The following is a 25460-nucleotide window of genomic DNA, read 5'->3' as shown; positions in this document are numbered from 1 at the left end:
CACCCCTGAGGGCGGCTGTCATACCAGCCCCGGCTCTGGCTCCGCCCCCAGCCTGGAATGTGGGCGTGTCCTGGCCACCCGAAGGAAGGAAGGAAGGAAGGAAGGAAGGAAGGAAGGACACGTACTCTCTCCCCTGTATGCCGACCCCAGCCCCACCCCTCCCACAGTCTCAGGGGCCTGGATTCCAGTAACTTCTTCTCTTGCCTAGTGTGGGTGCCTTAGGTTCTGTCTCCAAACTCATCCAGGCCTCCTACCCTTAAAAATACTATCAAAAGACCTTTCTGCACCACTCGGATGCCCCTGTAGGCAAGGTCGGTCCCCTCATGCCGCCGCGAGTCCCTGGGCGAGGGTGCCAGCTCCCAGCACCACTCCACTGGTCCAGTCCGACTCACTTACTCCCCTCCAGCCTTCTCCTCCTCCTGCTCCCCCGGGGGAGGGGCAGGTGCACCCCAGGAAGGTGTGGAGCGACAGGACCCCGGAACCTTGGAACTGTCTTCCGGCCCCAAATCTGCCCCCACCCAGTCCCAGATTCTTCCGTGGCATAAAGACATCTTGGCCTGCCTCTAAACGTGGCTCGTCACTGGGATGGCTGACCCGGCCAGCAGGTGTCTCCTCCATTCGGGGACACAGTTACGGGGCACAACCTCTCGTGGGGATTCCCGGCCCGCGCCGCAGGGCACACGCCGTCCCTGCGGCCCCGGCTCGAGCGACAGGCACACATATCAGCCCACAACACGGCTGAGCCCCGTGCACAAAGGCTGGGGCTGTGACGGATCCGACTTCGGCTCGGGTCGTGACCTCACAGTTCGTGGGGTCGAGCCCCGTTTCGGGCTCTGTGCTGACTGGAAGCCTCTCCTTCGTCCCTGGCTGGTCCGGTCTCCTGCCGGTCGGCCCGTGACCTTCACAAGCATGCCAGGGGCGGGGCCTTCCGGGCAGGTGGCGGGGGAAGAGTCTCCTGCGCAAAGAGCTTTGCGCGGGGTTCTGGGTGACCCGCCAGGGGCGCTGGGCAGGAAGCTGCTCCTGGCCAGCGAGGAAGGGGCCTCAGGTGCCCATCAGCTTTAAACGCCCGAAGGCCAGCAGCCGCTACAAGAATTGATGACAAGGCCCCTGGTCTGTCTGGCTCGTGTCTCTGAGCACGCTGGACGCGGACCTTCTTTTCTTTACCAGCGGCCACCCCCGTGGGCGGCTTCGCCAGCAGCCCCCGCAGAAGCTTCATGGGTCCCCTCCACCAAGCGAGGCCACGCCTCGGCCTGTCCCTGGAGGACAGAAGGAAGGCTGGCCGGCCGGGGCACTGGAAGCAGCTCAGAGGCGCCCAGGAACCTGCCCACATGAGTGCCCGCCCGACGGGCCGGGTCCCGGGAGGCACGGTGTGGCACTCGCTTCCCGGGGCGGAACGCGTGACGGGAGAGGTCGGAGGGGGTGTGCAGGCTGGGTCCTGCCAGCCAGTCACGGGGGCTCTGTGCTTCCCGATCCCACCCCGATGGCTCCTTCTCCGCCCAGCCCTCCCACCATCCTCCACACGCACCTTCGCTCCCCGGGGTTCCCGCCATGCCGGCCGGGCCAGGACACCAGGCCTCCCCCTGCAGACACACATCCCCGGACGCCCAGCCACCCCTCACAGCGTGTGCAGCTGGGGGCCCAGTGTCCCCCTCAACTACGGGCGGGGACCAGCGGAACCCGTGTGTGCTGACCAGGGGTGACCCCCGCTCTGGTGGGGGGCTCAGAGGGCCTCCCCAGGGATCCGCCCTCCTCTCCAACACGGCTGGTGGCGATGCAGCCAGGCTGCTCGTGTCAGATGGGGACTCAGGTGATAGCTGTGAGTCCCCGAGCACAGCACTTTCGCTCCCAGGACCCGGGGCTCTCCTTCCAGAAGATACGAACCGCACGCGTCTCCAAGGTCACCGTGCTTGTTAACTGAGTTAATCCATGGAGTGAGCTCAACACAGTGCCTGGCACGTGGCAGGGGCTGGTGTGGCCCAAGTGGCACGTGTGGCTGTGGCCCGCGTCATCCTCAGGGAAGACTGGAGTCTGGGGCTCCCGCCACTGCCTCACCTCCAGGTGGGGCATTTTTCTTTGTTCCATGGGGGGGATCGCAGGGTGAGGGAACGGCCTCGAGGGATGCGGAGGGACTGTGTCTACCCAACACCTGCAGCGGGGGCCAGGGGGGCACAGGGCAGGAACGCTTCACTTCAGCTGCCCCTTCTGCACCGTGGGCCCTTTACAGGACCTGTCAGGACCTTTAAAGAATCCATCAGGACCTTTGCAGGACCTGTCAGGACCTTTACAGGACCCATCAGGACCTTTGTAGGACCTGTTAGGACCTTTACAGGACCCATCAGGACCTTTGTGGAACCTGTCAGGACCTTTACAGAGCCCATCAGGACCTTTACAGGACCTGTCAGGACCTTTACAGAGCCCATCAGGACCTTTACAAGACCTTTACAGGACCTGTCAGGACCTTTGTGGAACCTGTCAGGACCTTTACAGAGCCCATCAGGACCTTTACAGGACCCGTCAGGACTTTTATAGAACCCATCAGGACCTTTACAGGACCCGTCAGGACCTTTGTGGAACCCATCAGGGCCTTTACAGAACCACACAGTTTATCTGTCCTGCTGCTGTGTTCACAGGCCACTCCCAGGCCCTGCTTCCCCCCCCCCCCCCCCCCCCCCGTCCTGTCTGCAGACCCTCCCACCCAGCCTCACCCCTCCTTTGCTCCTCCCACCGCTGATGTATGAGGGCCAACCAGAGAAAGCAGATATGGCTGAGCCAGATTGTCCCAAATAACCCAGGAGGGCCACGGGCACAGGTGAGGGGGGGGGGCCTGGGGAAAGCGGCGGGGGGGCTCTGCAGGTGCCCTGGCTCCACAGCCCGAGCTCTCTCTGCAGGCTGGGCTCCCACCTGGACACTCGGGGGTCCAGAGAGGAAAGGCATCGAGGCCCTTCCAGTGGGAGAGACAGGCAGGTGCACTTGAGGCTCAGACCCAGCAGGGCCCGGTGCGTCTGGGGGAGGGGCTCGGGCTGGAGGAGATCTAAGCCACGGAGTCCCCAGGTCCCTCCTACGGGCCAGTCATCGAGTGGAGGCCCTGGGGACGGGGGCCTCCGAGGAGGGGGACGGAGTAGAACAGGGAGCCTTTGGAGCCAGAGAGCTCGGGGTTTGAGTCCCGGCTCCGGCCGCCCGCACAGACACCAGCTCGCCAGCTAGAGCCCCCCGAGGTGACGGACATGCTCCGTTGCACGCATCCAGTAGGCCAGCCGCCGGCCGCCCGCGGCTACTGGACAGGCGGGATCTGGCTGGGGTGACGGAGCGGTACAATTTTCCACTTTAATTTTAATGAGATGTGAACAGCTTCGTGTGGCTGGTGCCTGCGATGGAAAGCAGGAGGCCGGCCGTTTGATTTCCCTGAACCTGAGTGTCCTCCTCTGTCCCGGAGAGACGGTGGCCGCCACCTTGTGGGGTCACCGCGAGGAGTGAACAAGATGGCTCTCGCCGCGTGCTCGGCAATCACGGGACACAAGAGGGGGCGACGCCAGCGGACAGCGGTACCGTTGAGAGGCGCGCGCGCGGGGTGGGGAGGGGGTGCAAGGAAAAGCCGGGGTGTGGGAACGGAGGTGGAGAAGGTCTCAGGTTTCCAGCCGCCGTGTCAGGAGGTGTGGGCATCCACGCGGCGGACGGCAGGGCTGAAACAGCGTTTGCAGATGAGTCACAGTTTCGTGACTCTGTGATGCTCATCTGTTTCCTGTCAGAAAGCCCTTCGTGTGCACAGAAGCCTGTTTCTTGGAATCTGGGGGCAGCGAGGACAGAGGGCCCAGGAAGGCTGTGTCCCTCCCTGCAACCAGCCCTGGGGGGACCCTGAGACGTCACTGTTGGGGGCACGGTTTTGGAAAAGACTGGGCGGGTGGGCCTTTGCTTCATGCCAGTGGGGGACGGGGAGGCGGACAACGGGCTCGGGGCTGAACGGGAGAAACGTGAGCCTCCACAAGACAGACGGACGGACACGCCCCCTGCCCCCAACTACCTGGGGCTTTTCTGACGCTGCCCACCAGGGGGCGCTGTCCTCAGGTAAGCGCCCAATGCTCCTGAGCCAAGTGCAGGGTTCACGGGAGCCTAATAACTTTAAGGGGGTGGGGGCTGGGAAGGGGGGCAGGGGTGGGGGCCTGGTGGAAATACAGGCAAGGCCGTGCTACGCCGAGGGAGTGAGGAGGGTCCCCAGGGGCTCCAGCCTCTTCTCCTGTCCTCCCTGGGTGCTCGGGGCCCAGGGCAGCCCCATCCCACTCTCTGTCCAGCCCTAAGGAGCCTCAGGAAGCAGCTGGGCCTGTTGGCCAAACGCTGCCCAGCGGGGCCGCTCTCCAGCACCCGTGCCCAAGCCGCACCGTCGGGCGAGGCCCGCGTGCCCTGACACCGCGTGGCCCTCGGCTCTCTGGGCCTCTCGGCGCTCACAGCTCCCCCATCGGGACCTCTGCCCCCGAGCCTCGGGGTGCGCGACACAGGGGTGCAGACGTGGGCTGGTCTCTGCCGGGCGCTCCTCCGTCGACCTCCGTGCAGGCACGGGCGTCACGGGCTTTTCACCCTCTTAGAACCACAAGTGCCACCCCGGAGCCACACGTCACCGCACATTGAGCAGTTGACATCAGCTCAAACCGTCTCACCGACAGTCCAGGAGGACACCTGACGTCCCAGGGGACCCGTGCACGTGGACTGGCCCTGGGGACACAGGAGTCGCCTGGCAAAGACCAGGGCCTATCGCTCAGGGGGGCCTTTCCTTCAGGGAGGGAGCCGCTCTCCATTCAGTAGTCCCAGAGGGGGGCCGGTGAGGGTGCACCACCGGGGGCGGGGGGGGGGGTTGTGTGGCACACAAGCCCCCAGCCCGTCTGCTCTCTCCCCGGAAGGTGGCCTGAGCCCCGTGTCCAGGGACCGTGCACGGTGCTCTCGGACAGCGATGCCCCGAGGACGCTTCCCGCTCGCTCCCGCTACCCAGACCCCCGAAGCGGCCCCTGCCCCTCGTCCTTGTGCACCTGGGCTCTCCAGCTCCTCCCTCGCTTGTCTAAGCTCAACGGCCTCCCGGAAAATTCCTTTTTTGCTTGCGACAGTCAAGTTGGATTCCGTTGCTTGTGACCAAAGCACCCTCGTGGATGGATACGGAACTCTCTCCACTAATAACGATTGACCTGGACTATACCTTTAACCCCAACCGTCTGAGACTCCAGGAACCTCACATGATATACATTGCAGCACCACTAAATCTACGTTTAGGAGAAGAATAAGGAAGACCCAGAAGCTACAGACGGAAAGGATTTAAAACTGCGGTAGGTCGCATCATGGCCTAACAAATATTCACCCCCTTCCCTCATCCTTGGCGGGAGACGCAGGCCGACACGCCCTTCCGTGTTGAGCTTGACTGTGTTACTTGCTTTGTCCGGTGGAATGTGGCTGTGAGAACATGCCAGTCCTGAGCCCAGGCCCTGAGTCCCCTTGTGTGTCTGTCCCCTCCCCCACGGGAAGACAGTGTCCCGGGAAGAGTGAGAGTCGCGGGTGACTCTCAGTCAGTCAGGTGAGAGCCGACCTGAACCCCGCTGGCCCCCTGGAGCCACGCTCGGTCCAGGGAAGCTGAACCCTCGACAAGCTGCAGATGTGGGAGTAAGAGATAAGCGCTTGCCACAGAGGTTCGGGTCTGTTTTGTTACGCGGCATTATCACGGCGGTGGCTGACTGATACAGATTTCCCCTGCTTTCCGACAACTTTAAGCCTAATAGGTCCGCTCGGCCTGGGGAGGGGCTAGCGAGGGTCTTACCTGCCACCTTGACCTGGTTGGAGGCACAGGCTCTGCAGGGGAGCACCTGGAACTCTTCTGCCTGGTACATGGAGTAATCGGTGCTGGCGACGACCAGCGTGTCTCCGGGCTTCCACGACCGCACGTCGTCCTCCAGGTTCAGGACGGTGCTGTTCACGTTGGTGTCGATGGTGACGGTGAGTCTGGGTCTCACTGGCACCCCAAACGGGAGGGACTGAGAAACGGCCCTCGGTCCTTGGCGAACTTTTGACCGCCCGCCCCCCCCCTCCCCCTCCCTAAATAAATGCTAGGTTTGCCTATCCAAACCCAAATCGCCAGGCTCAGCCCATCCCAGGCTTGGTTCAGGTTTTTGAAGTCAACAAAACCTTACCAGAAAAGAGCCGTTCATTAGCCCTGCCAGGGGAATTTTCCACCGGCTCCTTCGCTAGAGTTAAATGTGGTCCCTCACCACACCCACCCTGCTCAAGCTGCACCACAAATATAGTTCCCCTCAACTAGTATTTACAGTAGCCGTAAGCCCTCCGCCCCACCCCCCGGGAGAACTCTCGTCCCTAACGACTGCCTTCTGGACGGGGCCAAGGACCGGCCGACCATTTCCAGGCCCTCCTCACAGGCACCTCGGGATCCGGGTTAAAAATAACAGCACCCAGAGGCCGCGAGCTCGCGCCTCTGCAGGGGGGCGGGGGGGGGGGGCGCGCAGGGAGGTCGGCTCTGTCCGCCGCGCCCTGGCTTTCTCGGACCAGGCCCTTCCCCTTCCTGAAAGGCATTCGGGCAGGGCGGGGCTCTGCCGGCTGCTGCCAGCTCCCAGGAGCGTCCCCCGGCTCCCGTGTCACAGACGCGCTCCCCACGGCGAGCTCGGCAGTGGCCCCATGTCACCGCCACGCGCAGAGGCGGCCGGCCCAGCCACACCCCGGTCCCCGGCAAGCTGCTTACCAGGCTTCCCGCAGAGGAACCGCACGCGGTAGCCGTGGCAGGGGCGGCCCCGGTCGTAGCACGCAAACCTGTAATCCTGGCCTTTTTTGTGGACAACCTCGGCGGTGAGGTTAGCGCCGTCCAGCGTAGTGGCCTGGAAACGGCACGGAAATTACAGGGCAAAATCATCTTTCTTTTCGTACAAAGGAGGGTGATGATTCATGCTATACACGTATTGCCCCAAGCCTCAGAGTGCCCCTGCTGCAGATGCTGTTTGCTGCGGCCCGAGACTTTTCTTCCAGGGACCGAGTGTCACTTCGGTGGCAAGAAAACGGTCTTGTGACAAGGAGAACGGCATGAACTCGCAGGATGGACGGGCGCCCCGCCCGGGGTCCTCGGGTCCTCGGGGTCCAAACCACTGACGGCCCCGCCGGCCGCTGGCTGAGCCGTTACGGCCTCTCCACGGTGACACGGCACTTTTTCCGGAGCCCCTCACGACCCGCACGCCAGCCCTGCAGCTGTGCGCTCTGGAGGACGGGCTCTGTCCAAACTCCTGGCGCCCCACGTGGTTCCGCATCATGGAAGGGGGGGGGGCCCGGGAAAATCTGGCGCGCACGACCTCCTTCCTCCTCCCGGGCAAGCCAGGAGGGCTCTGGCTTTACGGGCACCAAGGCGGACACCCAGAGAGGCTGTGTGACCTCCCCGGGGCGAGGCAAGCCAGCGCGCAGCAGAGCCGAAATTCGAACCCACACCGAGCCCGTGCTTCCCCCCACCTCCCGCTGCTGCCCTCGGGCGAGCCGCCCTGCGTGCCTTGCTCTGCGTCCGTCTCCTCCCGCTGGACCCCGGGCTCCGGGGAGGGCAAGGAGCCGGGCTCTGCCCGCCTCCCGGCCCAGGGCTTGGCACACAGTGGGGTCTCGGGGATGGGCACGGACGGGCGGGCGGCTTCAAGGCCAGGTGGAGGGTTCAGGGAGCGGGCTCAGAGGAGGTCGTGATCCCTGCCAGCTGGGGCTCGTCCCGGAGCCCGGGTGTGTCTGCATCAGGACTGTGGCCGTCATCAGGGGCAGGCAATTTAGCGCAAGGCCACAGCTGTTGTCCTCTTTGGCACAGAGACCAAAGGGACCAGGGCTGGGGAAACAGGGGAGGCCAAGTATAGTCAGCCTACTTAATGATAGGGTGGCGGGGGGTGGGGGGGCTTTTCAGGAAACACTAGTTTGAACACAGCAGGTATCTGTCCTCCTTGGCTTCAAAGAGCCACGTAGCAGTGAGCTCAGGCGTCATTTAACTCCGCCCTTTCCTGCCAGTGACACACTCACGCCCATGATCTTGGGGGGCGGGGTGGGGGTGGGGGCGTCCAGCTCCCCCACAGAAGCAGGAGTCGCAGACTTGCCTGCTCCTTGCAAAAAGCTAAGGCCGGTAATTAGCGATTGTAAAATAATTAACAGTATCACCACGATAATGAAATAAAATAATTGTGAAATAATACAATTTACGGGCACTTCACGTATTGTTGCATTAAATCGACAGAATGATCGTGCGGGGGAACGACGATCATCTGCACTGTTGCCTGGGAGGAAACGGGGGCCCTACGTCACTTGACGGGCACCTGCCGTGAGGAAGGAGCAGCTCAGGGTCCCCTCGGGGTGGAGGGACTCCAAGTGAAACTGCTGAGCCAACGCTGTCCGTTCTCCCATCGCGGGTTTGTATTCAGCTCAGTGGAGCCCAGGGCGGTGGGTGTGCTCTCCACCCGGGCTGGGTTCAGCCTGCACCCCAAATCCCACTGGATCCTGTGCACCCCAGGGCCCAAAGGAGGTCAACTCTGCGGGAAGACTGAAGGAGAGGCCCCAGCCCCACGCCGGGCGCTCTCAGCCACGGCTGCGGGCGCAGGCTCAGGAGGAGGCAAGGGAAGGGGAGACTAGAATCCAGGAGAGAATCCGGGGTGCTCGCGTGGGAGCTCCCCGGCCAGCCGGCGCGAAGCAGACAGGAGCCTCTCTAACGGGAACAGGGCTCTCTGGCTCACCAGTGTCCTGGGACAGCCCTGAGGATCCCCACCCCCACCCCCAACTCAAATGGCAAGAAAGACTGTCAGCTGTAGCCTCCTCTTCAAAACCGTCCCATCATTTTGAGCTCGGTACCTGTATATCGATGGGGCGGTTGCAGATTTTTCCCGGGTGAGCCGCCCGGAGGTCTGAAATTTTCTCCCCGCCTTTAGTCTGCGGCGCTTTGTCGTGGTCGAACCACCCCGTCCATTCCACGTCTAGACAGAAAGCAAAGGGCAGGGTCGGGCAGGAAGGGCCGGCGAGGGCACGTCCCGCTCGGCGTGGCCCCAGGCGCCCCGAGGACGAAGACGGGCTCTGCAGCCCACTACCTGGGGCACCGAGGGGTGCTCTCTGCACCCCTGTCCCGCCCCGGCTGTCTCCCGTCCAGTGCTACTGCTTGGCACAGAGAGAATTCAAGAGGGAGGGCGTCCCTCTGGGCTACCGGCCGCCCTGGACCGATTCATTAGTGACAGCTTTCCGTCCGTCGCAAATTTAATTTACGGCCATCCGGTGACTTGCGGCCGCAAGAGAAGCACGCTTGCTTTGCCAAGACAGGAAGTCCTGGCCACTGTTGGGTTTTGTCCTGGGGGCCCCAAAGTCCTCACCTTGAACCCACTCGCTGGATGAAGAAACGTTGAAATGCTCGCCGTGCTCCGTCCGGAATACTTTGAACACCCGGGCAGCAGCGGAGCCGCGGTGCCCTGAGGGAGAGACCAGACCCCCCCCTGGACTCTGAGCGCCGTGATTCCGAGGCAGAGAAAGCCCCGCTACGCCCACGGATCCTGAGCTATTTCTTTTAAAAAAAAAAAAAAAAAAGTTTCAGGCCAGTGTTTCTACTTGGGAAGCAGACGCAGATTATGTCTACTGTCCCTTCTCGTGATTCTGTTTTAAGAGTCGACTTTTGGAGGGGCGCCTGGGTGGCTCAGTCGGCCCAGGGTTTTCATCTCCAGGGGATGACCTCGCGGTTCGTGAGCTCGAGCCCCGCGTTAGGCTCTCTGCTGCCAGCGCTGAGCCTGTTTTGCGCGTGAGCTCTCGCTCACAAGTAAATAAGCATTAAAACAGATAAAAGCTTGGAGCGCCTGGGTGGCTCAGTCGGTTAAGCGTCCGACTTAGGCTCAGGTCATGATCTCACAGTTCGTGAGTTCGAGCCCCGCGTTGGGCTCTGTGCTGACGGCTCTGTGCTGACGGCTCGGAGCCTGGAGCCTGTTTCAGATTCTGTGTCTCCCTTTCTCTCTGCCCCTCCCCTGCTCATGCTCTGTCTCTCTCTGTCTCAAAAATAAATAAACATTAAAAATTTTTTTTTTTTTAAATAAAAAAATAAATAAATAAAAGCTCGATTCCAGTGTTCCGGCAAATCTGTATCTCGGAGGCTCGTAATTTCTCACGTGAATTCCCGTCTAAGATTAGAACAGTGCCTTCCGCAGACTTCTCCGGGCAGAGGAGGCCCCCCCTTGGGTGGTAAAGGCCCATCCATAGACTCTTTTTAGTCCAAAGACTATCTCTGCTGGATTGTCCCAGCTCCCGCCTGTCCCAGGTCACTCGTTTCGAATTAAGTCAGCGGCCACCTCTTTGCAAATATGTTAAATATTATCTCCGTGATCGGCTTTTGCCGCTTTGGCGTGACACGTTCGGGACGATGGGTGTTGAAGGGGGCTCCGCGATGCTCGGAGGGAAGAGGGGGGTTCGGAAAGGGCCCCATGTTCAGGGGGACGCCGGCGGGGATGCGGCCTCTTGCCAACTATTTATTACCGTGATATTCAATGTGGTCTTCGACGGAAGAAGAGGGATTTCCTTTCACAGTTAGGAAACTCCAAGGGTGTCTGCAAAAACCAACAAGCAAAAGTCAAGTTCTTCGCACGTCTGAACCTGTAGCGGAGGCACAGCCCAGACAGACTGCCACCAGCGGGCAGCCCTCCCCGCCGTTCGGGGGCGATCAGCCCCCTGGCGGGGCTTCCCGGCTCCGGAGAACAGGGGCCGTTCTCTGCCAGCGCTGGGCTTCCTCGCCACCTGGCTCGCCCGCTGTTGGGCTCGCCCCGAGCGTCGTCAACCCTGCTCTGGCAGGAGCCCAGGTATGAATCACAAACAAACAAGCCCGCGGACCCACACGCCACCCGCCAGGCTCAGTTAGGTCCTGAAGCAAGCGCTCTGGTTCCATTGGGAAAACAAGGACACAGGTTCCAAGGGAGAAAGGTTCTTCCCAGGCTGCCCAGGAGGTCAGCACGAGGGAGACCCCGGAGGGCCTGTGCCCCGGCTGCCCCGGGAGCCGCACTGGCTTCGGGGAAGGAGGAGACGCGTCTCGCTCCCCATGGGGGACGGAGGAGGAAGAGATTTCCTCCCCCGAAGCGTGCTGTAAGGCAGGAAGGTTTTCTTACCCATTTCTGTCTCCCTCCCGCCCCGATGCCTGCTACAGCCTGAGATGCCGATAGATTACGGCACTCGAGAGCTTTTCTTATTTTTGTTTTGAGCTTTCATTTCGGGCAGGGAGCCTTCATTCACGCCGGGGATTTGACTGGGTCACTCTCTTGCTTGAGATCCTTCAGTGGCTCCCCGTTGCCCTTTAGGTGAAATCCACACTCCTTGGCACAGCGCGAAAGCTCGTCCCCTGCCCACCTCCTCAGCCTCCCCTCTGTCCCCTCCCGCCCTATCCCTCTTCTGCCGCCTGTGCGCTCCCCCCGCCCCCGGCCTCTGCACCTGCAGTCTCTCGTGGGGAATCTGCTTGTCCTCACCCTCACCTGCGGCTCGGCCCAGCCTCTTGCTCACGCGTCCCTGCCACTTCCCTTTCCACGCCTGCCTTCCCGCGAGAGCTCAGCGCACTTCGTCAGGCCCAGAGCCTCGGGCCGGCGTCTGCACGATAACTGCAGCCCCAATTCCCAGTTCCACTGCTCTTAGAGGTTTTGAGTTTGCCCCTCACAGTGCGTCTGTGCAAACGAGGGGGGAGAACGGAATCCCGCCTGCCTGTGTCCCAGGCCCGGGGGATCGGCCGTGACAGAACGTGTCCAAGCATCCCCCCCTTCCGGTGGCTTTGTTCATCAGGAACACGTTATTTGAATCCTTATTCTGTGCCAGAGGCGATGGCAAATATCTCACTCTTGTTGTCACATCTAATCCCTCCCAACGGTCCTTTGAGACGGCTCCCAATGTATCCCACTGTACGGAGGCAGGAACCGTGCAGAGAAAGAACGAGTCACTTCCTGCAGCCACACCTACCAGGAGGTGCAAATTCAGGCCAAATCAGAGGCCCGACGGTGGGCCCTCAGCTGTTACCTTCTTCTGCCGAGGCCCTAAGAGCCCAGTCCCCTGGTGGACAGCTCTCACGTGATAAATCAAGAAGCTGGCCTTCTGGCTTATTAACAAGGGGATGGGAGCCCCCTCGGCTTCTGCTAACAAAGGAACCTCGAGAAACCAAGGTGTGCTCGTCATCTCGGACTACTTGAGCTCCTGTCCAGGCCCTTCTAGAAGAAACAGCCCCTGGGCTGTCAGGGAATCACCCCGGAGCCCAGGGCATCCCCCGAGCCCTCACCCCTGCCTTGCCCGGGAATCTCTGTCCAGCCCATAAAACGGGGCTGGGGGTGGGGGTGGGGGGAAGTGCTCTGCTGTCCCCGATCCTGCTCCCGGATCTGCAGAGCTGAAGGGAGGGCCCCCCCCCTCCATCTTCCAGCAGCCACAGGATAGATAACCTCAACCCCAACGTCCCACCGCGCTGAGGTCGGATCCAACGTGATAAAAAGCTGTGGCTACTGTGGGGCAAACGGCTTCCTCTCGGGGCCAACGCGTGTGCCCCAACGTCAGGCATGAAGCTTATAACCCGAGACAAAGCAGACCACGTTGGAGCACAACCCAGGGGCCCTCCTCCCCGGGTGCGCGGCCGGGCAGGGACACTTTATGTGGTCTCTACACAGATGTCTGCCAGTCCCCGAGGCACGCGATGACCCCTTGGCCAAAGAAAGGGAAGGCGCAGCGAGCTATGCGGACGTCCAGCTTGTATTTTGTAAGTGGCTGAGTGAAATGGACGAGCCCGTGCAAGGAAAGACCGCTGCGTTTTAAGAAGGGAAGAAGCTTTTGCAAGAAAACCTGGGCGCCCAGACTTGCCCGGTGCAGACGGGCGATTGCCCGCCACAACCCAGGCCGGCACTGGGGGGGTGGCGTGCCGTGGGGAAGGGACAGAGGCTAAGGTAAGCTGCGGGGCGCGGGGCGGCTCTGGTGTCCTGGCAGAGGCGACGGCCCTGACCGCGGTACCTGAATCCAAGGTGTAGGAAGTGTTTGCTGCCCAGCTTCGTCATGGCCTTCCTGGCCGCATCATCCAGGTTCCGGGACCCCTCGTCGTTCACTGCCACCGAAAGGATCCGGCCCGCGGGCACCGCGTTCAAGTACTGGACCAGGCGTTCACTCTCCTTCTTGGATCTGTAGGTGTCAAACCTAAAAAGGTCGGAGGTTGGGGTTTAATAGTCCTGACAGCAGCCCCTGCAAAGAGATGTCTGAGCTCACGGTTGTGTTACAACCACCAACACGCCATCCAGAGCCCCCCGCGGGCTGTGAGCTTTCAAGAAAGTTGCTTCTGTGCCAGCAAACGCCAATCTTCCCGACCTTGACAAAGGTCACCCGGTCCCGCACAGAAAATACCCACGAAGTATGACTTCAAACAAACATCTGTACCACCAGGGGTGCGCATTTACGGGGAAAAGACACAACTTCACAACGACCCCCATGGAACTCTAAAGATTTGGTGCAATGACAACAGAAATGCCCAAAGAATGCGTCTTGGGAATTAACAGGCGAAACTGCTCTAAAGCAGATCTAGGGGCGCCTGGGGGGCTCAGTCGGTTGAGCGTCCGACTTAGGCTCAGGTCATGATCTCACGGTTCGTGAGTTTGAGCCCCGCGTCGGGCTCTGCGCTGACAGCTCGGAGCCTGGAGCCTGTTTCGGATTCTGGGTCTCCCTCTCTCTCTGCCCCTCCCCGGCCCATGCTCTCTCTCTCTCAAAAATAAATAAAAACATTAAAAAAGGTGTTTTTTTTTAACGGATCTAGAAAAAATGAACTGGCATGAAGACCTAGATTTGGGGAAAGAGAAATGGTGGTGGTCACGGGGGTGGGGCCGGCTGGCTAGGTGCTCCTGAGCCCTCAGACTGGAGAGCAAGTGTCTATGCAGCTGGCGGGTCCGGGCCGGGGCCGCTCATTCTGCGCCCCCCGCCCCCCTGGCTTCGAGCCGGGCCAACCTCAGTGCCACAACCACACCGCACGTCTTCACACGCCCTTCCCCACCTCCCCCTGCCTGATCACATGCTTACTGCCTGTCAAGGGCTGACCTACATTCTTCTCCCTCCCGGAACCTTCTCAGATGGCAGCTAGTAGCTCCTGTGTGCGGGCGTGTGTCGTGTTGGTGACCCTCTTCACTCACACACCTCCGGCCGCCGGGTTCTCGAAGCCACACACACACATACTTTAACCAAAGGAGATTCGGCCGAGCAGCCGTTCCGTCTTGGGAACCTGAACCCCAGCTGCCAGGGTGGCTTCCCACGGACCGCCCAGCCCCGGGGCACCCGCGGGAGTCGCCCAGGGTCAAGGGTCTGGGCAGATCCGGGTTTGAATCCCGGCTCTGACACTCGCTGGCCTTGTGACGCAGCACACGGAGCCCACGGGGCCTCAGTGTTTCCCTCTGTACGACGTGGATAATCACAGAACCTACTCGGGGGGTTGATGATACAGATGGCTGGTCAACGCGGTTAACTGGTCGTTTTGCACAAAGCCCAATGAATGTCACTGGTGTTCACCGCAGGGCAAGGGGGGTCGTGCCGCATATTCCTGCCCAACGTGCCCTGTGTCCCCGCGGCCCCCTGCTCCCGGCTCCCTGCTCCTCGCGCCCTGGTTCTTGCGGAGCCGGCGCCCCCCCGCATCCAGCAGCAGCAGGACGGCTCGGGGTCTGCCCGCCTGCCCCAGCCGAGTCCTTCCTGGGGGGTCCTCCCCTCCGAGTGCCCTGGGACAGCCTCTGCTCACACCCGAGCAGGGAAGGGGTGGGGCGGAGGGAGCGGAGACTTGCCCTCCCTGCCTCTTAGGCATCTCTCGAGGGCTTCCATTTGCCCTGCCGTAGCTTCTGACCGAGTCCCGGCCGGCGCCCCCTCTCAGGCCAGGCAGAAGCCTCCCGGCCACCTCTGCTCTCTTTCCTTCTGTCTCCACCATCCATCCATTCTCTACTCGGCAGCCAGAACGTTCTTTTCATCAGATCAGACCCTTCTTAAAACCCTCCAGGGGTTGGGGCGCCTGGGTGGCGCAGTCGGTTAAGCGTCCGACTTCAGCCAGGTCACGATCTCGCGGTCCGTGAGTTCGAGCCCCGCGTCAGGCTCTGGGCTGATGGCTCGGAGCCTGGAGCCTGTTTCCGATTCTGTGTCTCCCTCTCTCTCTGCCCCTACCCCGTTCATGCTCTGTCTCTCTCTGTCCCAAAAATAAATTAAAAATGTTGAAAAAAAAAAAACCCTCCAGGGGCTTCACGTCCCACTTAGAATAAAACCCGACTCCTTACGGTGCCCCGCGAGGTCCCGCACCTGCCCCTGCCCCAAACCCAGACATTACTGTGTCCCAGTGCCATTGCTCTGCAACCCCCTGCCTCTCTGCTGGCCCTTCCGGGTTTCCATCACGACCCCCTCACCACTGGCCCTTTGCACTTGCCGCCGTCTTGAACACTCTCTCCCCGACTCATGTTCACCCTGCAGTTCTCCGCTCAAATGTTGCTCCTTGAGGCTGGCCTTCCCTGGCTGACGCCACGTGGGCTTCCCCGGTCACTTTCTGCCTCTTCACTGTGTCTTTTCTCCCTAATCACCAACGATCGCGATCTGGAATGATGTCGTGTGTACGTGCGTGTGCGTCTGCCTGTTCCCGCTAATTCTCTTCTGTAGGCAAATGCCCAGGGAGGGAGGGACGAAACTCCTGGAGGTGAGGGCTTCTGGCTGGCCGGCTCCCTGCCGTATCTCAGCGCCTGGACCAGCACCTGGCTACGACCCAGGCTCGGTGAACGTCTGTGGAACGAAGGGCTGTGTGTTCACGTGAAGGCAGACCTTACCGGTCGGAGTGGATGACAGTCGCCGATTTGGGGTCGATGATATGCACAATGACTCCACGGTGACCCCAGCTCCTTTCGAAAAAGTAGCCCCCCTCCTGCATGCCGCCTGGGTGAAGGGTCTTGTTCAGAAACGTCCAGGAGAGCTTCTTCTGTCCGTGTAGCTCAAGGACGCCTCCTCTGCCGACCCCGATGTACTTGAGGCCAAAGTAGGGGTCCGGCTGGATGCCTTCGTCGGCCCTGCGAGAGAAAACAGCTGCCCAAAGTCAGCCGACACTCCACGGGACGCGGAACCCAGAGGGGACCTCGCCGCTCCCTCCCTGACCGCCGGAGAACCGGTCACACGCGGGGACTTGGGAGGCCGGCAGCAAGGGCGTCACCGACCAGATCTTCCTAAGCCAGACGGAAATGAGGCCAAAAGGCCAAGCCAAAGCCCTTATCATGAGTTTGTACGTTGCTGCTTCTTTCCGGGCCTGACTGTGCTACGCTCCGGTCCACGTCAGAGGCCCTGCACGGTGCACACGGACCTCTGTATATTTCTGGCCACCACTTCTGAGAACTCTCAGTTGGCCAGAGGCTGGCACCGTGTGGAAATTTGCTTTATCGTGTCCATCCTGACCCGTTGAATAAACACCCCCAGAGGCCCCCTGAGCCTCGACGTGATGGAAAGGCAGCCGGAAGTCTGGCAGGGACGTGCGTCCCCTCGGCGTGGACCCACAAGAAACACAACACCGCCTCCAGCTCGCCCCAGCGGCCCACGTCTGTGTTGCTCGTGGTTCCGCCCGGCGGGCTGCGACCACGGTCCCCGTCCCGCCATCCTGCCTCCCTCCCGCCTTTGGAAGGCCTCCTTCCCGTCAGATCCAAGAGGAGCATTTGACCCGCGGAAGCTGACCGCCCACCTGCCGTACAGAATGATGCTGAAGTTGCCCTGGTAAGGGCAGAGGGCGCTCCCCGCGTGCAGCTCCCCTCCGTTGTCAACCAGGATGTGCCGGGTACGCAGGACGATCGCCTCGTCTTGGTCCTTAATGACCAGCTTTCCTGAGGAGGCGGGCAGGGGTGGGGTTGACGAAGACGCGTGTTAGCGGGGAGGCCGTAGGGGGAGCCGCGGGCGGACCCACGAAGCCCCCGCCTCGGCCAGACGGGCAAGAAGGTGGGTCTGTCCCGGGACTCCTACCCTTCCCGCGCTCACTACCGGCTTCTCCTCTCTCCTCTCACCCTGCGATGCGGGGACACCGCCTGCCGGCTTGCACCCGCCGCCGTGCACGCCGTGCTCAACGGGCGAGCGTCTGGCGGCGTGACCGGCCGGCACGCTCCGAGCGCCAGCGAGAGCCTCCCTCTACGCTTCCTTCGCCAAGACGTGGACCGCTGACGGGCTGCTCCTAAGCGCCCAGAGCGGATGGCGTCACGACCCACCAGACGCTCTGACCCGAACCCGGGGCCCGTGACCGTCATTCTGCCCGACCGGACCCCCGGCCGCCTGCTGGGCTCCGAGGCCGCGGCCGGGAGGGAGGTCGGGGGGAGGCCGGCTTACCTCCCTCTGAGACGTGGATGGAGTTCACCGTGGCAGAAGACATGAGCAGCAGTGTCCTGCCCCGGCCGATGTGCACGCGGTGGCCCGGGTCGTGGCCAGGGCTCCAGGGCTGCAGCTCAGGGCTCTGGTCGGGGCACTCGGCCGCCACTGCTAAGGACAGAGGGGCGTCACTGCTTCCACCCACGCCCCTCACCAAGCAAAGGCTCTGCCACGCGGGAGCCTCCCCCACCTTCACGGCTCTCGTGGCCCGAGCCGTGTAGGCACAGGAGCCCTGGGGTCCGGCCCCACATCTTTACTACAGTCCGTCCCATCTGTCCACAGGTCACTTCCTTTCTCCGGGGTCAGTCTCTCCGTTTACAAAACGGAGGGCGTGGCAGATGATTCTTTAAAACATTCCCAGACCCGAAGCTAGGTAACGATCTGCCCAGAGTTCTTGCAATCCAAGAGAGTCCTCCCTCTGGAAAGCGGCGCTCTGAGAGTTAAGGAAGCCCCCTCCCTTTCCGCGCGAGACTCTGACTTTAGTTAATTTTCTAGCTCTGCTCCCCTGGAAACCCAAGAGGGGATGGTGTTATATCGTAAACCGGGTCACCAAGCAACGTTGCTTCGAACAAAAGCGACCCCTTATCAGTGAGCGGCATCTAAATGGGTCAGAACTGTGCATGATTTGTTCTCTCTCCCTGGCGGAGTCGTCTCCCTGCAGGGTCCCCCCTGGGCGCGGTGACTCCTGGAGCCCGGCCCGTCTCCTGCGGGGACCCAGCAAGTCATGTCTATGCAGTTGTCGTGACGGATCGCCACGGTCCTTTTTAAAAGAGAGTAATTTGGAAAAAAAGGTGCCAATATTTAACAACACATTGTTTACATACTAGTATGTTCTGTGGAACAGATGTTATTGGCAGAGTTGAGAAAGAGAGAGAGAGAGAGAGAGAGAGAGAGGGCGCGGCTCTGCGGGCCTGAGGCCCCCAGCCAGGGCAGCTCCCACACCTGGCCCCAGCTGCCACCTGGGGAACCACACAGGGTGGCTTCTGGAAAGCCACGTGGCACGCAGCCAGGACGTCCCCGGGCAAGAGAAACACACGCCTCGCGCCCGCGCCAACGGCGGCCTGTGTTTCCACCCTGCACCCTCCTCAGGGACCTGACGCCGAGTGTGGCCTGTGGTGGCCCCGGGGTCGGCATGTTTAGCTGAACGAGGGCCCCGTGGGGGGCGCTGGGGAGGCGTGTGTCCCCCGCCCCAGCGGGAGCACCGGGAGCAGTCCCCTGGCCATCTGGAAGAATCTCCCTGCAGCGAGGAAAAATCCAGAAGGAAACTGGTAGGAAGACCAAACGAGAAGGGCTTGCGTCCGAGAAAAAGCCCCAATGCCTTCCTCTCCTCCGTGCCCAGAGGTTGCTACGTACGAGGGTTGGGGGATGTGGGCGCTGGAGAGGCAGGAGGGCGGGGTGCAGGTGCCAGGAGGAGGTCGGAAGGGACGGACGCGAGCTCCCGGCTCAGGCTTCGAGGAGGACGGTTGTGTCTCTTGAGCAAAGCGCGTGCAGGGAATGAAGTCCACGACAGGGGGCCGTGACCCCAGGAGGGATTCAGTAGGATCCCCAGCACGTCGGTTCAAAGTGTCGCTTTACTTCCGTCCCGTTATCTCTGGGATGAGAGTGTCTGCCCCGCATTTACGCGTCCCCAGAGAGCTGGGAGGGGGGTGCCGGATACGGACCCCCGAACCCACATCACCTCCTCCTCTTTGTGCATCTGAAGGCAGTAACCGGCCCTCTGTCCTCTGCCAGGCAGCCCGATGCGGGCTGGCCGAGCCGTGTCCCCACCCGCCCGGCCCCGGCCCGCCAGCACCCCCCTTCCGCCCGCCATCCACTCCGTCGTCAGCGCGAATCCAGTCTCCGGATCTCCTCCACCGAGCACAGAATTCCACGCTGTTCGGAAAGCACCTCTCCCAGCTGCTGGAAACCCCCACGGGCTCCAGCAGTGGTGACAAACTGAACACTAGGACGCTTGCTCATCGCTGGACTTTCCGGAGCCTCCAGCAGGCACTGCTCTGCCTCAGCATTTAGCAGCCGAGGGTCCCGGGGGCCCAGACGAGAGCCCCCGTGGGTCAGTGCTCACGCGTGGGCTTGTCTTTGACTGGGTCACGTGCCTGGCTGGCTTCCAGCAGAGGCCAGAGGCCCCGGGCTGCCCTCCACCCAGTTCCGGACCCGGAGTATCCGTTTCCAAGGAGGCGTCCCCGCAGCGCGCGGAGGACACGTGTGGCCCGTGGCGAGCCACGCGGTGGAGGCCCGGCACCAAGAGCTTGCTGAGGAGGAGTCCCTTCGACCGCACGGGACACAGCCTCAGGGCCTCGCCACCCGCATCTCCCAGGACGAGCCCGACGGCCCCTTTACTCCCCAGGCACACGCGTGGCACCAGAGGTCACGTCTGGATCTGGAAGTGGTCAGCCTGAGCCCACGGGCCCTCAGGGGAGTGCAGGTCCCAGGGCACGGCTCCGGCCCCACAGCAGAAGCTCGGCGGTCACCAGACGGGCTCTTTCCTTACAGCTGGATGCTTGCACCCGGGGACGGCCCGTCTCGGTGGGTTTTCGTCTGCGTGAGCTCACCAGTGGCTGGAAACGGTCGGCGCCTTGGCTGGACTGTCTCCGCAGCAAGCACCCTCCCCGGGAGGGGCCGCGGGAGCAGGAAGGAGGGCGGAGGGTGGAGGGACGTGAACGCAAGGCCCACCCGCTCGGGGCACGAACAGCAAGACGTCAGGGAGAAGGAGAAGCGTGGACCAGGGGCAACCAGAGGCACGGCCGCCTTTCCGGGGGTTTAGACCCACACCCAGAGTGAGGAGGAGAGGAGACACCCAGGGTGCGGGAGGACAGCACCCCGTAGGGCCGCCCCAGGGCCCCGAGGCGGGCCCTCCTACGAGCGAACCGGAACCCCCTTCCTGGCCTGGAGCTGCTGCCCCTCGGTGTTTATGAGGGGCGAACACGACGGAAGAAGGAAGGAACGATATTCCAGCAATGCTGACAACTGTTTCGTCGAGAGCGAAAACGTCTGAAAGGCTGCGCGAGGGGCCGCGTGGAAGGAATGTCGCTCGTGATGGATACAGAGGCCCTCCTTCCCTCCGCGGGTTGAGGAAAACAAAACATAACCTAAGTTCCTTTATTCTTCTCGTAGGAAAGCATCCGGCTATTAGCGACAGCAGCATTTTAAAAACCAGAGCGGCTGACGGTTGGCGTTATGACCGCCAGCCCCGGGCTCGACCTTGTCTCCCATCTTCTGCCTCCTTCGACCCCGAGTCCGGCTCACGCGGCGGCTGCTTCCTGCCGGCCCTGCAAACTGGCCTGGAGCTTCGGGTGGTTCTTAGAAAATCATCCAAACAGCAAGGTGACATCGAGATCAGAGCAGCCACCCTGCGTAGAGCGGCGCAAGGTGCCCGAAGCTTCCCCGAGCCTGGGATGGCGAAGGGAGAAGGGGACGAAGAGCTCAGGTGAGGGGTGGCGAGCTGGCTCCCAGAGGTGTGACCTTCCTCCGGCCCCCGAGGTGCTTTGCCAAGTTTGAATTAGTCGTCGACGCTTGACACGAAGAATTTTATGGAAAAATCTATGCTTCTGGCTTCTCTGAGCAACCCGTGAGCTCCCGCCTTCCCGCGTGACAGCAGATTGGCCAGATCTGAGACGCGGGGGTCCCTCTCGAGGAGTGTGAACGGCCCAGGCGGCCACGGTGCCCACGCGGCCCCCCACACTGCTCCGCGTCTCGTCCTTGGCTCCCGCAGATGCTGGGTTTGGAGCCCCTGGGGCCGATTCAGCCCCTTGATTGTGTGGACTACAAAACCGGGGCCGGGATGAGACCCGCCTGGGAAGGGGCGGGTCAGCAGGGACCGGCCGGAGCCCAGCCACCCCGCCCCCCGCCCCGCGGCTGCCTCCCACCGAGGCGCGCGGCAGTCCCACGGCTTTGTGGCGACTCACCTGCGGACGCGGCCAGGGTGAGCCAGCTGAGTGTCAGCATCGCCTGGAAGGTGCCGTCCTGCCCGCTGGCGGCTCCCATCCTGGCCGCGCGCTCCCTGAAACTGAAGCGAGCGAGTGAGACCCGGGAGCTGGGCGGGCCGGAGTCAGAGAGGCGGCAGATGCGCACACACACACACACACACACACACACACACACACACACACACACGGGGCCACCTGCACACACAGCACAGCGCCCCAGCCAGCGCACAGGCCTCAGCCGCCCCGACTCGGGGCCGGGCAGACCAGGGCACGCGAGCCCTGTCACTGTCCCGCCCGTGTCCTGCAGCTCAGAGACCCGGTGATGGATGGAATTTCATCCTCGGAGCTCGAGCTCCCTCTCCTCCAGAATGAAGCTTTTTTTTCTTAAGTTCAGAAGCAGAGAAAACAAAAAATACCCCCCACCCCCACCACCACGGAATGTGAGCTGGGAATCAGATGCCGTGAACGTGCTGTGCGATCTCAGTGTTTTTGATTGACCTCTCTGGGCCTCAGATTCCTAACCTGGAAAATGAGGGTGTGGGCTGGCCGATTTCTAAGCTTCACTCCTTTTTTTTTATCAGTCCGTGCTTCTAAAGCAAGTCTTGGTGATATTGAAACCCTGACTATGATGCCTGTGCGTTATAAACCCTCTGTATGGTACCTGCCCGAAGGAAGGTGAGGCAGACAGAGACAATCGTCCCCTGGCGGTTCCCTCCTTACCTGGTAAACAAACCCCTGACTTTGACCTGGGCGTATGGCCAGCTAGTCTAAAGGCTACCTCTTCCAGACTCTCTTACATTTAGTCGTGGCCTTGGAATGGAGTTATGGCCAACACAGCCCCAGTGCGGTATGCGAATTCCAGGAAATGCCCTTGAGGGAAGATAAGAGGACCTTCCTCCCGCCTCCCTCCTTCCTTCCTGCTAACTGGAAGGTGGATATGATGGCTGGACCTTCTGGCTACATAGTGCCAGCCATGCGGAAGGTGACAAAGCAAATCCAGAGGAACATCTAGGCCCTGCCCCTGTGGAGGCCTCGACAGCCCTAGACCATGGGTTTATTTTTATGGGAGAGAGAATTAAATTTCTATGTCGTTAAACTTCCGTTTCATTAAAGCTGCTTCATTTTTTTCCTTTTTACTCATACGGACGGCGAATATGGGACTCTGTCTAGAAAAGCCTCAAGACAGGAACTTTAAAAAGAAGATGCCAGATTCCCCCTGCAGACTAGAATGCACCTGTTAGAAGATGCTTGCTTGTCCTCAGGCCCCATGCGGCCCACACCGAGGGCTCACACTGGGCCTGGGGGGCGACCAGCGCCGGCTTCCCTGCCCGGGGCCCCAGGTCCTGTCCTGAGCGAGACGGAGGCTGTGCCCAGGCACTCACTGACGGAGGGGCCCGAATCTCGCTCACCCAACACAGGCTCCTCCCCTTGAACTCGCTCAGGGACAAGTCTGACCCACCCTGGCCTGTGGGCTCCAGGTAAAGCGCTTTGGGGGAGCTCGGGGAGTCGGGCAGGCAGGAGGGTCCGAGGCGGAGCCCCCTGCCCTCTGCCTGGCCGTCCCTCGCAGGCGTGCGGGGAGCTGAGGTGGGGGGAGGAGAAACCGATACTCTGAGATTCAATGCCTGCGGTTTTCTCCCGGCCCGGCCCAGGCCTGGTCTTCGAGAACAACGGGCTCATTCTAGTGCCTCGGCCGGCTGCTGGAGGGACGCATCTCGGCATCTGGGAATGGCGCCTTTCCCATGGTCCCAGAGGAGGAGTGTCTGCGCTAGAAAGGAGGGGGCCCCGGGGACGGGAGGGCTGCATGGCCCTCAGGGGACGGCCACAGCCCCGTTCCAACTCTTCAGCGGTTTAGAAAACCCAGAGGAAGCGTGCCGTCTGTTGCTGAGAAGGCCCAGGTCGTCGTGGGCTCCTCTGAAGGGGCCTGGACTTTGGGGCCATCAGCCGGGTGAAGGGAGGGGACAGGCACCAAGGCTGGTGGTGACGGGTATGGGAGGCAGTCTGGGTGCGGGTACCCCTTCTGGCCCACTGCCAGGGGCCCCTCAGGAAAGCATCTCCTTCGGTGGCCTCAGACTTCCCGTGGGCAGAATGGAAGTTTGCGTCCAGGTGTAGCTCTGAGGTCTTCTGATCGCATCATAGTTCATTTCAAAGACCAAAGAAACAAAGCAGAATCGCTTTCTGGATGGGCGTGAAAACAATTCCACTTGGCGGTGGGGGGGGGGGGGGGCGGAAATCGTGCTCAAAACCTCTTTTCTCCAACATTAAGGAGACCTGTGCCGTGTCTCTGTCTGACCCCCGGAGGCACAGACTTCGTGCCCGGAGAGGGGAACCCCACATTGCTGGGGTCCGAGGGGCCTCTGCACTTCCTCTCTCCGCAGTGGCCGCGAACAGAGACCCCGAGAAGCATTCTGTTGAAGCAAAGCCCCAGACTTTCTCTGATCTCACTGGGGAATTCATCAAGGGGGACAGCTTTCTCCGTGGGCCACTAAAAGCTCTCTGGCGACGAGAGCTGAGATTCGGCCTCTCCGGCTGGCCAGACTCGGTCTCGACCCGGCTCCCAGCTGCCAAAGACCCGGGGAGAGCGCGTTGGCCGATGGCGCCGGGGGTTTCCACAGGAGGCCGCTGGCCAGAGCTGGCCGACCGCTGCTCGATGGCCCCGAGCCGGCGATATCCTACTCCGCTTTCCAGAACAGGAGCATTTCTGCCATCGTGCCGCCGCCCAGGCCTCTCAGGGTCGAGAAGAAGCGGCACCTAACCGGGAACGAGAGACGTGGCCTCCGTCCGCCTGGCCTCGCTGCCTCACGCACCGGCGGCCTGCGATTTGGCTCCTCCTCCGGGAGGCCTGGGCCGCAGCGGCCCCGGGGCCCAGCGCTTGTCACCTGCAGAGACAGGGGGGAGAGTGTTGTTCGAGTGTCCAGAGAAGCCCCCGGACAGTTGCTCAGCCCTCCCCAGAAGAGCCCGGCCCCACGGGCCGAGAGACCCACCGCCCCGTGGGGCCGCGCAAGCCGGAATTCTCCAAGAGTACCGGATGCGGGCCCAGAGGAGGGGGAGAGGGTCACTTGAAGCTCTGCGGCAGGGGTGAGATGGGACCTGCCGGGCTCAGCCGTCTCCCCCTGTCAAACCCACACGAACCCAGACAAGGCTCGGCCCAGCAACCAGCAGGACAGCGTGGTCTGGAGTCCTCGGTCCTGGCCACGCAGCTGACCTCGGGGGAAGCATCTGACCGCCTGGGGCTCCCTTTTTTTTTTTGAATTTTGAATTTTTGTCTGTAAAACCTGAAATGATGCATCCCAAATGCCAAGGTCACTGTGGGATCGAGACGCTGCCAGGCCCGAGCTCCTAGCCCTGTGCCTGCCTGACCCGCGGCCAGCCCCCCCCCCCCCGGTTGTTCGAGCCCCGGGCATCAGGACACGCGGTTGCACAGGTGCTAGAACCAGGGAGAAGGGTCTGAGAACCTGCCACCGGCTGTGTGGCCCCAGACCAGCCACTCAACTTCTCTGTGCCTTACTCTTCCCGATTGTCGAACAGGCTCCTGCTACCCACGAGCAGGAGTTATTTCCGTGAGGGTCAGCGGGACAGGCTGGCTCTAAAGGTGGCGGCTTACCACCGTGAGCGCCGGGGTCTTCCGCACAAAGGGAGGTAAGGAGACGGCCCCGGGGTTCAGAAGAACAGGGCACTCCCTCTTGGCCTCGCTTCGCAGAGTTCAGGGCAAATAGGTGACGTGGGCCCCGTGGGTCTGGACACTTCCCTTACAGTGACACGCGTGTAGACAGGCCACTCTAGTCCCTGCTGAGGCGGGGCGGGGGTTCTCTGGAACCAGCCCCACCCCCTGGATTCTCGTGGGTGCTTTGACTTCCTCTTTTACGCCCCACAGTGTTCACGAGTCTCAGCTGGGCTGAGCTGTGCCCCCCCGAGAGTCCTGTGGTGACGTCTTACCCCTCCGGACCTCGGAATGCGACCGCATTTGGAGAGGGAGCCTTTCAAGAGGGGATTAAGGTACAATGAGGTCCCCAGGGTGGGTCCTGAGTCGGCATGACTGGTGTCCGTGTAAGAAGAGGGTGTTAGGATCACAGACACGCACGGAGGGGAGAGCAGGTGCGGACACGGGAGGAAGACGGCTGTCGACACACTAAAGAGAGTGGCCTCGGAGGACAGCAACCGTGCTGACCTACAGCCCCCGGA

The 25460-nt window shown here is 61.8% G+C and overlaps 1 protein-coding gene across 7 annotated transcripts in view; it reads right to left on the bottom strand.

The window, feature by feature from the left end:
• Window positions 1-25460, bottom strand: part of CEMIP (cell migration inducing hyaluronidase 1) — a 132458-nt gene that overhangs the window by 33655 nt on the left and 73343 nt on the right. For 2 of the 7 annotated variants that reach the window (XM_058736376.1, XM_058736369.1), the window contains exons 2-11: window positions 21261-24157; window positions 17320-17469; window positions 16688-16826; window positions 15792-16028; window positions 12976-13155; window positions 10489-10559; window positions 9345-9440; window positions 8836-8957; window positions 6725-6857; window positions 5792-5983 (exon numbers count right to left, since the gene is read on the bottom strand). In XM_058736376.1, coding sequence (XP_058592359.1) covers window positions 5792-5983; window positions 6725-6857; window positions 8836-8957; window positions 9345-9440; window positions 10489-10559; window positions 12976-13155; window positions 15792-16028; window positions 16688-16826; window positions 17320-17469; window positions 21261-21339 — 1399 coding nt within the window. In that variant the 5' untranslated portion in view covers window positions 21340-24157. The remainder of the gene's footprint in view (window positions 1-5791; window positions 5984-6724; window positions 6858-8835; window positions 8958-9344; window positions 9441-10488; window positions 10560-12975; window positions 13156-15791; window positions 16029-16687; window positions 16827-17319; window positions 17470-21260; window positions 24158-25460) is intronic. The other 5 variants (XM_058736370.1, XM_058736373.1, XM_058736371.1 and 2 more) reach the window with 5 other exon arrangements.

This window comes from Neofelis nebulosa, chromosome 7 (assembly GCF_028018385.1).
Source record: "Neofelis nebulosa isolate mNeoNeb1 chromosome 7, mNeoNeb1.pri, whole genome shotgun sequence".
Taxonomy (NCBI): domain Eukaryota; kingdom Metazoa; phylum Chordata; class Mammalia; order Carnivora; family Felidae; genus Neofelis; species Neofelis nebulosa.
This window is presented reverse-complemented; position numbering and strand designations above follow the sequence as displayed.